This window comes from Sceloporus undulatus, chromosome 2 (assembly GCF_019175285.1).
Source record: "Sceloporus undulatus isolate JIND9_A2432 ecotype Alabama chromosome 2, SceUnd_v1.1, whole genome shotgun sequence".
Taxonomy (NCBI): Eukaryota; Metazoa; Chordata; class Lepidosauria; order Squamata; family Phrynosomatidae; genus Sceloporus; species Sceloporus undulatus.
This window is the reverse complement of record NC_056523.1, coordinates 216,139,382-216,152,981: the sequence shown is the minus strand read 5'-3', so window position 1 is coordinate 216,152,981 and position 13,600 is coordinate 216,139,382. Positions and strand designations below refer to the sequence as shown.

Sequence of the window (13,600 nt, the reverse complement as noted above, 5' to 3'; positions counted from 1 at the left end):
GGGGGGAATTGAATAGAATTTTTATATGGGATGAGCGTCTGCACATGCCAAGGGCGCCACATTTTTTTTAAAATGATCATTATTGAAGTTTACAATATATACAAATGAATAACAATAAAAAGTTGCTTATCTACCTCTTTGTTATGAATTCCCCCTACCCCCAATTATTCGCTATAGTAAATACCATCTTAACAGCTATGCGAATACAGTGGTACCTCGGGATACGAAATACCCAGGTTACGAAATTTTCGGGATACGAAAAAATCCCATAGGGAATTATTGTTTCGGGTTACGAATGTTTTTTCGGGTTACGAAAAAACTTTTGGTGCTTTTTTCGGCTTTTTCGCACGGAATCGCGGCTTTTCCCCATTAGCACCTATGGCAATTCGGCTTACGAAGGCTTTTCGGGTTACGAAAGCGGCCGCGTTACGAATTAATTTCGTAACCCGAGGCACCACTGTATATTCCTCTATTAAATCAAAAGCAGTATATGACTACAATTCCTTCATATCACTTGTATCACCTATTTATATCTGTATATTTATCTATCTATCTATCTATATATATATATATATATATATATATATATATATATATGTTTATATCACAGAAGATTACACATTTATATCTTTTCTTGATTCTTCACCCCTTACCTAATCTGTAATAATAATTACTTATTTAACATTACAAAATAAAGTTTGCTAAGAGAGAAAAATTCAGTTTAAGTTGTCCATCTTTCTTTACAATATTTCATTAACAGATCCCAAATCTGATTTACGTCATCAGCTCTGTCTTTTAATGCCATGGTAATTTTATCCATTTCTGCAGTTTCCAGCGATTTATAAAGCCATGTGTCCAGAGTGGGGACTTCCGGATTTCTCCAAAATTGTGCTAGTGAGAGCTTGCTGTCGTTATTAGATACAGTATTGGTTTTATCTTCTCTCAGGGGTGCCACATTACTCCTATCCCTTACAGCTGTATTTCATGGCTTTGCAATAGATTACGTCATTTTACCAAAAAGAGATAAATGTAGCATGCTTGCGAGGCCTTCAGTGCAGTGGGTTTGGGAGAGTTGAAAAGAGTGCATACAAAGAGCCAAAATAAACAACTTTTTTTCTCTTTTGTGGGGTTGTACTAAACCATGACACTGGCTCACTTCTTCCCACAGATCAATGCTTCCAGTGCCACCCACAGTGGGCCCAGCCTTCAGTTTTGAGCTGGATGTGGAAGATGGCGAAGTGGAAAACTATGAGGTTGGTTTATGCTGTGTGCATTAGGATGAACAAAAGTCTGTCAACTAAGTCTTTTGCCCAGTGCTTTCCCTCAAAAGAAGAACATTTTTTGCATGAACTATTCTCCATTTATTTAGCCATTGGCCACAAATCATTGATGCTGCAATTTCTCAAAATAAAGCTCCAGAATGAAAAGTAAAGTTGCATTCATATTTCTGATTTTTTGAGTAATTATAATTACACTAAGGGGTTCTATAATTGTTTTAGCCTTCATTAGAGTTTTATACATTACTGCATGCAAGACCTTGTAGTATGTCTATGTACTCGCAAGCATTTTAGCCTCAGTACAAAGAACAGCTCAACTGAATATCCTATAAATTATTCAAATTTGCATAATTTCTCGGTTTGTATAGTTCTAGTTAGCTAATCAGCCTTGATAGTTAAGTATTTTTTTTAAAAAAGCTATGGAAGTTAAATAGGGCATGTTTTAAAAGGTTGCTTTTCTTTTGCAGGCATTGCTGAACTTGGCAGAAAGACTGGGAGAAGCCAAACCAAGAGGACTGACAAAAGCAGATATTGAACAACTTCCATCCTATAGGTTCAACCCAAATAACCATCAGTCAGAACAGACTCTGTGAGTACCTTCTTTCCTTTGTTGAGACTTCAATGTTAAGTCAGTCTAAAATCCAGCATAGCTAGCAACTGTAATGTCCACAAACATTTTTGCTTTCTTAAATGCACTTCATAGTAAGGTTTTTTAATAATGATGATGATGATGATGATGATGATGTTTCTTTTTAGCCCACCTCTCCCTACAGATCGAGGTGGGTTACAATAAGAGAGATAAAATATATAATACAGAATAGTCCTAAAACCCTCCCCCAACATAATAAAACCATCAATTAAACATTGAAGGTTAAAATATTATTAAAAGCAGTTAAAAATAGGTGGATAGAGAGAACAACTGTGAGCAGACGGGATTCTCTTTTTAATGGGAGATCAGTCTGGGAAGGCCCACCGGAAGAGATCTTCTTGAATGCATCAAGGGTAATAATCTGACAGCTCTCCTCCGGCAGGTCATTCTATACATTTGGAGGGGTTGCTAAAAAGGTCCTATGGGACATTAATGTTGGGAATACGTTGACATTTGAACTAAAACCTTAAACAAATTTTCTAGGTCCTTACTAAGATAGAACAGTCGTAATCTAATGAACTGCACTGCTGTGTATTATGGATGTTACATATGTGGTATATTGTTTCTATGTTACAAGAGTTGCATTGAAACAGTAGTGTAGATCTTATTTTTCTAACAACACCTTTTATAACAACTGTAGTTATAAAATTCTGTTTCGTTGTATTAATGGGATAATGCTTATTTGAAGAGAGAAAAGTTCTAATAAAGGAAGATCTTTGAATTGTAGCCACTGTGCACACAAAATCAGTTCTTTGAAATATGAAGTTCCATACACTATTTCATTTCAGAAAATCTCTTGTAAAATGTTGAAGAAGAAAATCTGGATTTAAAAAAAAACATCGTGGTGCAACTCTTGCAAAGATAAGAGCTGCATAAAAAGAAATAGGAAAGTCATAACATTTTATATGTTACTTATGTCACGCAGGATGAATGCAAGCTTTGTAAATAAGATATGTTATAATAAAATTTAAAATAATAATAAATTTTTTAAAAAAAGAAATAGGAAAGGGCTTGAGGGAGAATATATTTCTGTCTGTCTGTCTGTCTGTCTGTGCCTATTCTGAATGTAGGAGGTAAATAGATGCTTGCCTCAGCTGTACCTGGTGAATTGTTGTATTTGCTGGTATTTGCAGGGACTGGTTCTGATGTGAATATCACTTCTTATCACTTGGAAGGTGTGCTTAAGAAAAGCTTCCATCACATGGAATTTATAATGATATTACTACTTCTAAAATAACAGGAACAAGCAAAGTGTGACCTACAAAATAGCATTTCTCCCTTTTTCAGTAGCCATAGGAACCTTCCTTGCTGAAGCCATACCATTGTCAGAGATGTCTGCTGCTTCTTTTTTTTGCAAAATACAATTATATTTTTATTTTTATAATTCATTTCCAAGCAATTTCACATGGTGTACAATATTTGCTCCTGGAAGAAGAAAGGAAAATTCACCTTGCTGATAAAAACTGGTGCCGATTTTAAGAATGTGAAGTTGGAGCTAGGAAAGATTGTATCTATGGCCCACTACAAATCTCCCCAAAAGGCCAAACTGCCCGGTGTCCCTCCACCCCAAAAAGAACCTGGGAAAATTGGGTTCTTTTTAGGAGAGCGCACGTATGTCACAAGTGCGCTATTGGCGCACTCATGACATAAGCGACGGGCAACAACATCTATATGCTGTGTGTCACTTACGTCATCATGCTGGTGCCCGTGTGGATGGAATGCCACCACGATGCCGCTGTCATGATGTGCTAGGGCTTGGGAGCATGCAGTTACTTTGGGGCCGTTTGTCCTGAGCCTATGAGTGATTTTATCCTTGTCTCACCATTGGATCTTCCAGGATGATAAGGGTTGCTAAAATAAAATACGTGAGCACTATTTAAGCATACAGTTGGCCCACCTAAATAAGCATACAGTTGGCCCACCTTATCCACAGCTTTTTTTATCCACAGATTGAAGCATTCACAGCTTGAAAATATTTTTAAAAGTATAAATTCCAAATAGCAAACCTTGATTTTCTATTTTATATAAGACACCATTTTGCTCTGCCATTATATTTAATGGGACTTGAGTATCCAGGGATTTTGTTACTCACAGGGGAAACAAACACCAGTGGATAACAAGGTCCCACTGCACTTGCTAGAGTATGTTGTAGATTAGTACTGCTAATAACTTCATATTTATGTCATACCCTTAAAATCAGCATACAAATGCCTTACATATTCACATTTTTTCTAAAAAAGTTGTTGTTGCTCTTGTTCAATAAAATATTTCCTCTTCTCTCTCTTAGGTGTGTAGTGTGCATGTGCGACTTTGAGTCGAGGCAACTTCTTAGAGTTTTACCATGTAACCACGAGTTCCATGCCAAGTGTGTTGATAAATGGCTTAAGGTAATACTACATTTTAGGACAAAAAGAAAATTGTACCCTACCTTCTTATTTGTGTTGCATGCCATCACACTCGATATTCAGGCATGTTATTTATATACGATAGTATAGCTCTGTTAAAACAAATAGACTTTAAAGTTTAGACATGTGACTTGCACATCATTCTGCATATAGTTATTTAAGATGAGGCTTTTTGTTGTGAAGAAGAAAAGGGAAACTTGGTGAATGCTAAGTAGAAACTCTCCCGAAATATGTGTGTCCAAGAATGTTATTGAATATGCAAAATTATATCATTTAATTTAACGTTATGGAGGAGTCAACGTGACCAAGCAGCATGGCAGAACAGCAGTATAAACAAGATGCAATCTTATGGAAGTATAATTGAAGTAGGAAATTAATCTTGAATTTCAGAGACTATACCCAATTCATTTTGTCACAGCAATGCCAAATCTCAAAACATCAAAGGCAGGAGAATTGGTTAACATTAGCCTAAATCCTGTGTCAAACTTGCTCTCAAATGCTAGTGCAACTAGACTTTCTTCCCTCTCCCTTACAGCCATACAGGGCAAAATAGTAGGATTTTCAAGGTAAAAAACATTGAAAGTGATCCATCTTTGGTGCAGTATTAAGAAGAGTTAGCTAAAATCCCACTGCAGTTACTCTGAGAGTTCTTCCACCACTGTCTCCCACCCACTGCTGCTGTTGTCCAGTAGCTTCCCTTCCTCCTTCACTATCGGACCAATTAGTGCTTTTCTGCCAATGCAGCCATTGTTCTCTGAAGATGATGGATGTATATTCGTCTGATGTCTCCACTTTCAGCACTCTGTGTTTGTGTTGGGTGACACTGCTTAGAGTCTGGGCTCTTGAACAATAAGTCTAGATTCCTTACAGCATTCCTTTCACCCTCCCTGACACACTCATGGCCCTTCAGTGCTTTAAGATATGCATCCAAGAAGGGATGGGATCCCCAGATTAGAACGCAGTCAATCAGCTAATGGAGAAAATCACATCATGTGTTTAATATAGAAATTGGTCCAATCAGGGAAGCCATGGCCCTGTGTTGGCAAGACCTGAACAGATTATTGATAACCCGGGCTCCAGGAAGTGTCTCACTTATAGAGTCACTGTAAATTAAAGCTGATTTGACAGCACATAACAGTGGGAGGGGGAATTTGTTAAGGGTCCAGCCCCTATACTTCATTTCTAGATACCGCCTCTGTCTTTCTACATAGCTCCAAGTAGCTGAGAATTACAGTTCTTGGTAGGCCAATTGGGATCTCTCCTGATTGCTCTTTTTTTACAGCAGTTGCCTGAACCACTTGGTATGCTGCTTTGGAGGGCTTCTGGGTGTTAGAAGCAAAAGTTCAGGAAACTTTAGCAGGAATAGGGGAAATAATCAATTCTCTGAATAAAATTTAGATTATAAAGTGGTGATCCAAATAAGCACCTTCAGAAGGAGGCAGAGATGAAAATCGTGTATTTGAGATTTGTAAAAGCTATGATAAAACATACTTTATGTACTAAACATTCTACTGTAGCCATGTCAGAACATTTAAAGTTAGTACAGGCTTCCTCTGCCTTTTGACACCTCACTTTCTGGCAACATGCTCTTCTAACACTTCCAGATTATAGACAAGTTCCATTAATTTGACAGAGATTCTGCTCTTTCATTAGTTCTTGCCTCTCAGATTTGCTTGGAAGTATTCACATGTGTGCACACACACACACACACATATATATATAATGTTAATTTAGCTTTTACACACATACAAAAGTGATATGTAGTTCTTTTAAAACTTAGTTACTTATGCTTTCATTGGCTGAAACGCATTCACAACCTTAAAAAACCCTGGGTTCCACTATGCAACCAATTAAATTTTCTGATGGTTCTCTAGTCCTTAACCTGTCTAATAAGCAGGGGCTTCCTGTATCTATCGGTAATATGGTAAAATCATTCACTAGAGGATTTCACTACATAAAGAATCAAACTAACAATGAGATCATTGGCCTCATGTGCTGGATTGACTTCCCACTGTTCCATAATTTATATGTAATGTAAACTCTGATTAAAACATGATCACAGATTTGTAATGTCCAAATGTAAAGAGCTATAGAGAGGTGTCAACCAAAGATGTGAAAGTCCAGAAAAAAATCTGAAAAAATCAAGAGAGAAAGGTGTTTTCATTTTTTCCCCAAAGCCTTTTTTCCTAGGAGGATCTTTGGGGGGAAAAAACAATTTATGGAATAATTTCTTTTAGAATGATACATAAAATGTTTTAAGACAAGATGTCTATATATTAACTTCCACCAAATTATAATTTAATTAGGCAAGAAGAAGGCTTTTAAGATTTAGTACAGTATGAGAACATTGTAAGGATGAGTGCTTTATATTATCTTGACACCATGGAGGAGCTAAAATAAATCTGTACTGCTATTGTTAATAGTTTCTTGTGCTTTTGCCTGCCAAACTAAAGAGGTTCCCAGCATGCTGTGTAGAGGCATTTGTAAGAAAAATCAGAATTTTAAAAAGTAAATTCAATGTTTAATTAATGTCATTATTATTAAAAAAAAATAATGTCAATAGTCTGCCTTTAGTTAATGCTAATACATACTCTCTTATAGTTTGGTGCCGCATCTTAAACTGTTATTTCTTACTCGAATTGTTAATTTTTATGCAAGCAAAGCACTGGTTGCCTACCTCACTTAATGAATAAACATGAGTAAGAAAATCTCAATAGGGCTTTCATGGAAATGAGTTCCAGCTAAAGTCAAGTACAGTAGATGTATCCTATTTGTTTTAACTGAAATGCCTTTGGGTTTGGCATGCATTGCTTACTACCACCACCAATCCCAGTGCTTGGTGAAGGTATGCACCTCAGGGTTGTGACCTTCTTTTAAAACTTAGTATCCAGTATATATTTTTTCCTACAGTAAGTGTATGCAGTGTGATTGTAGCTCTGGCAATTCAATTAAAACTGCTTTTATTTTCTAGGCAAATCGTACCTGCCCTATCTGCAGAGCTGACGCTTCAGAAGTGCATCGCGATTCAGAATGACCGGTCTAAGAGCACAATTCTACTTTGGGTGTTCCTAGTCACATGTGTATATATATATATGAACTCTCCATTGAACTTAAACCGTGTGGCTTCCAGCCTTCCCTTATACGAAAGGGTCAATGGACCTTTCTTTGCACTGTGTGATTTAATCAACTATAAAGCTTATAATTAGTCTTCACAATTATGGGATTGTTATACTAACTGTGTGATTGGAACTCCAAAGATTTTTTTTTCTTTTAGCTTAATTTCGTGTGTGCACTAACATTCCCTGGTTTTTGTGTGATCATTCCGAGTGTTGCTGCGAGATTACAGTGGAAAGTGATCTTCTAGCATGTGCTTTTATATTAAAAAAAAAAAGTGGTAGCTCCAAACAATATAGCAATCTACCTTATATAGAGCCTTCAAATACTGTGAGTGGGAATAAACGGTGCGGGTGGGTGCGTTGATCGCAGGGTGTCTGTGTGTATGCGGGTGAGCAAGTGATTGAATGGTAGTGTGAGAGGACTTATATACCAGCATGTACTGAGGATGTATGTGTGTAGTATTAATTATGCTGCAATGTATAATCTTGTGTGTTATTTAAACAGTACTAGTACTGTACACTGGTTTCTTTCCTTGCGTTTGCAGTTGCACACTGAATGCTAAGGGTGCAGCAATTATAGACATTTGATACTTCATCCCCCCTTCCATATATTTAATAGTATAAAAAGGCCTTTTTGCTTTCATTCAGACAACTGTTATGCTTCTCATTAATTGGAGACCTTATGTCTGTCATTATACTGATTTTTCCGTTATTCCAAATAATTACATAGCCTTGTTCTTGGGCTGCTGGAATTTCCATTTTTTTAACACATATTTGCAGCATTGCACAGCCAGGTAGCAATATTAAAAATTCTCGAGTGATTAATTAAAGCTGATGTTGTCCTCTCTTCCTTTTTTTAAAAGAAAAAATCTTCCAGCCATTATTGGTTCTTTTCTGTTGAACTCTGAAACTGGATTTTTATTTGAGATACTGAAGATGCATTTTGTTCCATTTTTGTCCATAAAAAAAAAAAGAGAGGACTTTGGAGAGTCTTGTGCAAATGCTTCTTGTATTGTTGTCAGTACACCTGCTTAAATACAAAATTTAGCTTACAAAAACTGGCACTAATTTACACTCCTTGCCATAGACAAGTACAATTAAAATTATTTTTAAGAGAGACAGAGAGAAATAACCTCTCGTCTCTTTAAAATTCTGTAACCTCATAAATACAATTTGTAGCACTTTCTTAGAGATAAAGCATATGGATTCACCTACTCCAGCCATGGTACCGTTTCAATACTTTACTGCCTGACAGAAATGTCCCAGGATAGAGTTTCTAGTTTTCTGTGCCTGATAGCAGGATTTTATGAGATGTTGAAGCATCCTTGGTGTCATATGGCTAGTATGAAAAATATTCATGTTGGAAAATGGGCTGGTGTACAAAAATCAAGGAAAATATAATAAATGCATTGCCCTTTAAACTGCCTCCTGAATGATGAACTGGGAGAAAATTGGCATCACTTACCATTGTAGACGTGGCATTTTTTACTATATTTCAATATGAGACTACAAATTATTACCGTTGTCCACCCAAGAGATGCACATTTGTTTTTTGCATTGTTTTTCTTCATGTTTTTTAAGCGCCATAACTTTTGGTTGCAACAGCACAAGCACTGCAGCTACTTAATATGGCTGTAACCTGCTGCCTGTCAGCTTTTTATGTTCCTTCTTGTGTCCTTTTCTAAGGCTTTTGTATGCTGCTATATGTTATGTCTGTTTATTCCTCCAGAACAGTGTTGTGAATTGTCCTTCTTTCTGAAGGCTCTGCTGACCAATCGCAGCTTGTGGTTCTGCAAAATTAAAAAGCACAATTTCTCTCCCACCCACCCATTTCTTTCAGGATACTGTTTGCCTCTGTTTAGTAGTTAGTCGCCTTAGTCTGTCCATAGTGTCAAGATCTTAAAAGCTAATGAAACCATTTAACATACTGTGTGTGACATTTGCAAATGTTACATTTTTTTTCCTTAGTTATGTTCTCCAAGGAATTGTCTCAACATGTCAGAGAGGTTAAATTGCACATAGTAACCTTTATTTTTTTAAACAAACAAAATCATGGGTTGGGAGGTGGGCAGGGAGAAGCCACAACATGTTTTACAGTACTTTGGGTCTTTTTTATATTGCTGGACAAAAAGATTTTTACCTGTACGAAACTAATCATAACACTACCCCACTCGGTGTCTACTGTCAAAGCAGAAATAAGGCACTTTCTCTTAAAAAAAAAAGTGACAAGGCACATAGTACCTGATTCTGAGAAGTGACTCCTCAGGCCAGAATTGGATCTGTGTTGCAGTGCAGCAATCAGTCTCTTGCTTTCTAGTTCCAGTTGAGCAAGGCTGTTGGAGGATGTATAGGACTGTTGCAGAGAACATATTGGTGGCATACTAGAGTTCATTGTTGCACTCTTGTGGCTGATCTCTGAACGGCTCCTGTTTGCATGGGGCTCTTGCAAATCTCTGTGGATCTCCTTCCTGTGGTCAAGTGTGAGAGAGACACATGCATGGCATTCTGAACTCGCTCAGTCTGACTGCTGTGGGATTCTCAGCCCAGCTGCTGTCGGCAAAAGCGGGGGATCCATGCTCAGCTGTTAACTGCCATGTGTTATGCACATTTGTGTGTCCAGTTCCACAACCCTCATGGGTGCCCAACAGCACCAGATTATGTTGGGTTCCCTTTTCCCCCCTCCCACATTGTCCCTACCTCTCCCATTAAAGGAAGAAAAAAAAGTTGGCTTTATCATGTTCGCACTGCTGGGGTTTTATTTGCATGAATTGTCAACTTAATTTGATCTTCTTCTGGCTTTTTAAAAATATAAAATGGGTATAAAGGCCTTTTGGATATCTCTGAAGGTCTTATTTTGTGGCTTTCTTTACAGATTATTTTGTGCAAAGTAAATTTTTTTGTATAGAATTTTTTGTACAGTCTCCAGAATGTGATTATTTGTTGCAGCTGTTAACATTTCCACCTGTAATATTTTGAACTTAATTGACTCCTTTATTTTTGCTTTCCAAAAACTCATTACAACTCAGTTATTGGTAGGCCTATCTAGGAGAGCTACGGTTCTCTGTTTTCTTCCACCCCCTTTGGTACCTTCAGTTACCTCATTTTGCTATTTTGTGTTGCAGACTTGCTAATGATTATGAAAGCTTATGGGTTTTGTTAGAATCATATTTGTCAAGTGTTTTCTTTAAAATCATACTCCATTGTATCATTTAACATGTAGTTTTAAATGTATTATAAATATCTGTAACCAAATCATTTGAAGGCTTGATAAATTTTTAACAAAATTTGTACATTTTTTATGAGAGTTACTAGTAATGCTTTACTAAGTAGTGCAATGAATTTTTATTTTTAATCCCTGTGCCCAATTTTGGAGTTGAGAGGGTTGTTCAGTAATAAATGTATGATGTACACTTATACAACTCTGTGGTGCTTCTTTTCAATACTCTTTTCATGAATACAGCATTACCTTCCCTGTGAAGTATTGGTGATGTTCTTTTAATCTTCAAGATACAGCGCGCCCGCATCATACGCGGGCGCACCTTACGCAGACTTAAGCTTATGTGCTCAAGCTGCGGGGAGCGGAAGGGGCGGCGCATCCCATTCAATTGAATGGCCGCACGCGCCCATGGCGCCTGCACACTGCCATGCATGAGCCCCATTGTTTCCAATGGGGCTTGAGCATAGGCGGAATTCGCCTTACGCGGAGGGGTCTGGAACGGATCCCCCGCGTAAGGAGAGGGCCAACTGTATTAATATTCTGTTAACTGATACAATGCAAACCCTACGAACGCAAGGTGAAATATCTGCTAGATCTTCTGAGGATGCAGCAAACTGAACTTGAAGAGGTCCAGTCTCCTTTACAAATGACTTCCTCTTATCATTTTTGTTGACCTGTTAATGTGTCTTTTCCAGAGTTACAATACCTTTTTTAAGATAGGGTAACTTAAAGTGTGCACAGTACTGTAAATGTAGCTGCACAATAGATTTGTTTGTTGATAAGTATTTCTATGCTGTTCCTCAGGGCAAATCCTTCCTAAGGCAACTTCTAAAAAATAATTATCTTCTTTTGTTAACTGTCCTCGAGTCAACTGTGATGCATGGCAGCTCCTGTGGATCCATAGTCGTGGTTTCTTTGATTGAGTATCCATCTGGAATGTGTGTCCCCCCTTTCCCATTGTCCCCACTTTACAAAGTGTAATACTGTATATACTCTGGTATAAGTTTAGAAATTTTACTTTAAAAAATCAACCCAAAAAACTGGTTTGACATCCACAGGTCAATGTACAGTGTGCCCTTGGTATCTGCTGGAGTTTGGTTCCAAGACCCCCTGTGGATAACGAAATCCATGGATGTTCAAGTTTCATTAAATGCAATGGCATACTAAAATAGTGTCCCTTATAAAATGGGGAAAATTAGGTTTGCTTTTTGGAATTTGTATATTTCTAAAATATTTTCAGGCAGTAGATGCTTGAATCCATGGATAAAAAATCTGTCGATATGGAAGGCTGACTGTGACTTGTAGTTGAGTATATATTTTTCCAGTGAGTCCTTTCTTATGGCCAAAAACATGACAACCTCAGTTTAGTCATCTGTGCTTCCAGTGCCTGATCAGTGCTAGGACCCATCAATTGGTCTTTTTAGCGGTCTGTGGTATTCCCAGAACTCCAGCACATCTCAAATGAGTTTATTTTCTTCCGTTCAGTTTTCTTCACTATCCATCTCTCACAAACAGAAATGGGAAATACAATGCCATGGACAATCCTAGCTTTTTAACATTTGATGATGTATCTTTACACATCAGGATCTTTTCTACCTCCTTCATAGCTGCCCATCCTAGTCCTCTTCTGATTTCTTGATTGTAGTCTCTGCTCCAATTAATGATTAAGACCTAGTATGGAAAATCTTGAACAATTTTAATCTCTTCATTACATAGATCGCCCGTGGTCATAAATTTTGTTTTTGTGATGTTCAGCTGTAAACCTGCCTTTGCGCTTTCTGCCTTGACCACCTTCAACAATCTTTCTGTACCTCTGATGTTTTCTGCTAGTATTATCGGTTTCATCTGCAAATCTTAGGCTGTATTCATAACAAGATAACTTAGCCTTCTTGTCCATATCAGGAACATTAATGTGCAGAATGATTTACTCTACTTAGAACATTTTAAAATCATCCACTCCAGTGTGCAAGTTAGCAATACACCATGTTTGTTAAAAAGTGGGACTGAAAACAGTAATGATCATCTGCTTATAATCCTTTCAGTTCAAAATCACAGTGGACTATTTTGAACAAAAGTTCCAGGTTCTGGGAGGCAATAATACAGTGAAATGTATTGTTATGCCCTGTAGAGGGTGCAATTGGCCTGTACAGGAAATACTGGGCATTCATGACTTTGAAAGAGGAGCAAGATATTAACACTGAATGTGAGTGACACAATTTGGTCCTAGTGTTGTTGCAGAGTGGATACAAAGGCGGGTTACAGGCCGCCGCTTTGCGGCGGTCTGCCGCAACTGCCGTTTGCTCCGTGAGGGAGCTATAGCAGCCACACGGCGCGGCTCCTGCGCGGAGCAAAAAAGGAGCTCCAAAATGCAGCTCTGCCTTGCGCCGCCTCTGACGTCGCGAGGCGCCACTGGTGCATTCACAACGTCATAGGTGCCGCTGGCACATTCGCAACGTCATAGGCGCCGCGACACGTCTGGACGCTATGCGTCCAAGACGTAAAAATGGTGGCGCCCGTATGAACAGGGCACCGCCATTTTGTACGTATTCCATACGTACTAGGGTTAGGGGGGTGCGGAAGCACCTCCCCTTCCTAACCCTAATACGTTTGGAATACGTATTTTTTGGCGGTCTGTAACCCGCCAAAGACTGGATTGACATAGATTTGTTGCTTTTAGCCATTATCTGACAGTAGTGCCCTTCTGGATGCAACACAAGCCAAAAGCAGAAATGGGAACAAATCTTAACTCCAGCCACATTATTAGCATTACTTACACTGAACTTGATGTTGCCACTTTAATGGAGCAAGTCTGAACTGAATGACAATTAGGGTATTCCAAGCAATTATCTTAGATTGGATCAGGACAGTTCATACAGGGTGTGTTAATTGGCTTCCCTGGTGCCAAGAAGAGCCAGTGTGGCATCATGGTTTGAGCA

The 13,600-nt window shown here is 38.1% G+C and overlaps 1 protein-coding gene across 5 annotated transcripts in view; it reads left to right on the top strand.

Annotated features, from left to right (window-relative positions):
- Positions 1-10,861, top strand: part of RNF38 (ring finger protein 38) — a 120,114-nt gene extending 109,253 nt beyond the window's left edge. For all 5 annotated transcript variants that reach the window (XM_042449394.1, XM_042449398.1, XM_042449397.1 and 2 more), the window contains 4 exons: positions 1,169-1,253; positions 1,745-1,866; positions 4,214-4,313; positions 7,303-10,861. In XM_042449394.1, coding sequence (XP_042305328.1) covers positions 1,169-1,253; positions 1,745-1,866; positions 4,214-4,313; positions 7,303-7,365 — 370 coding nt within the window. In that variant the 3' untranslated portion in view covers positions 7,366-10,861. The remainder of the gene's footprint in view (positions 1-1,168; positions 1,254-1,744; positions 1,867-4,213; positions 4,314-7,302) is intronic.
- Positions 10,862-13,600: the final 2,739 nt, after the last annotated feature.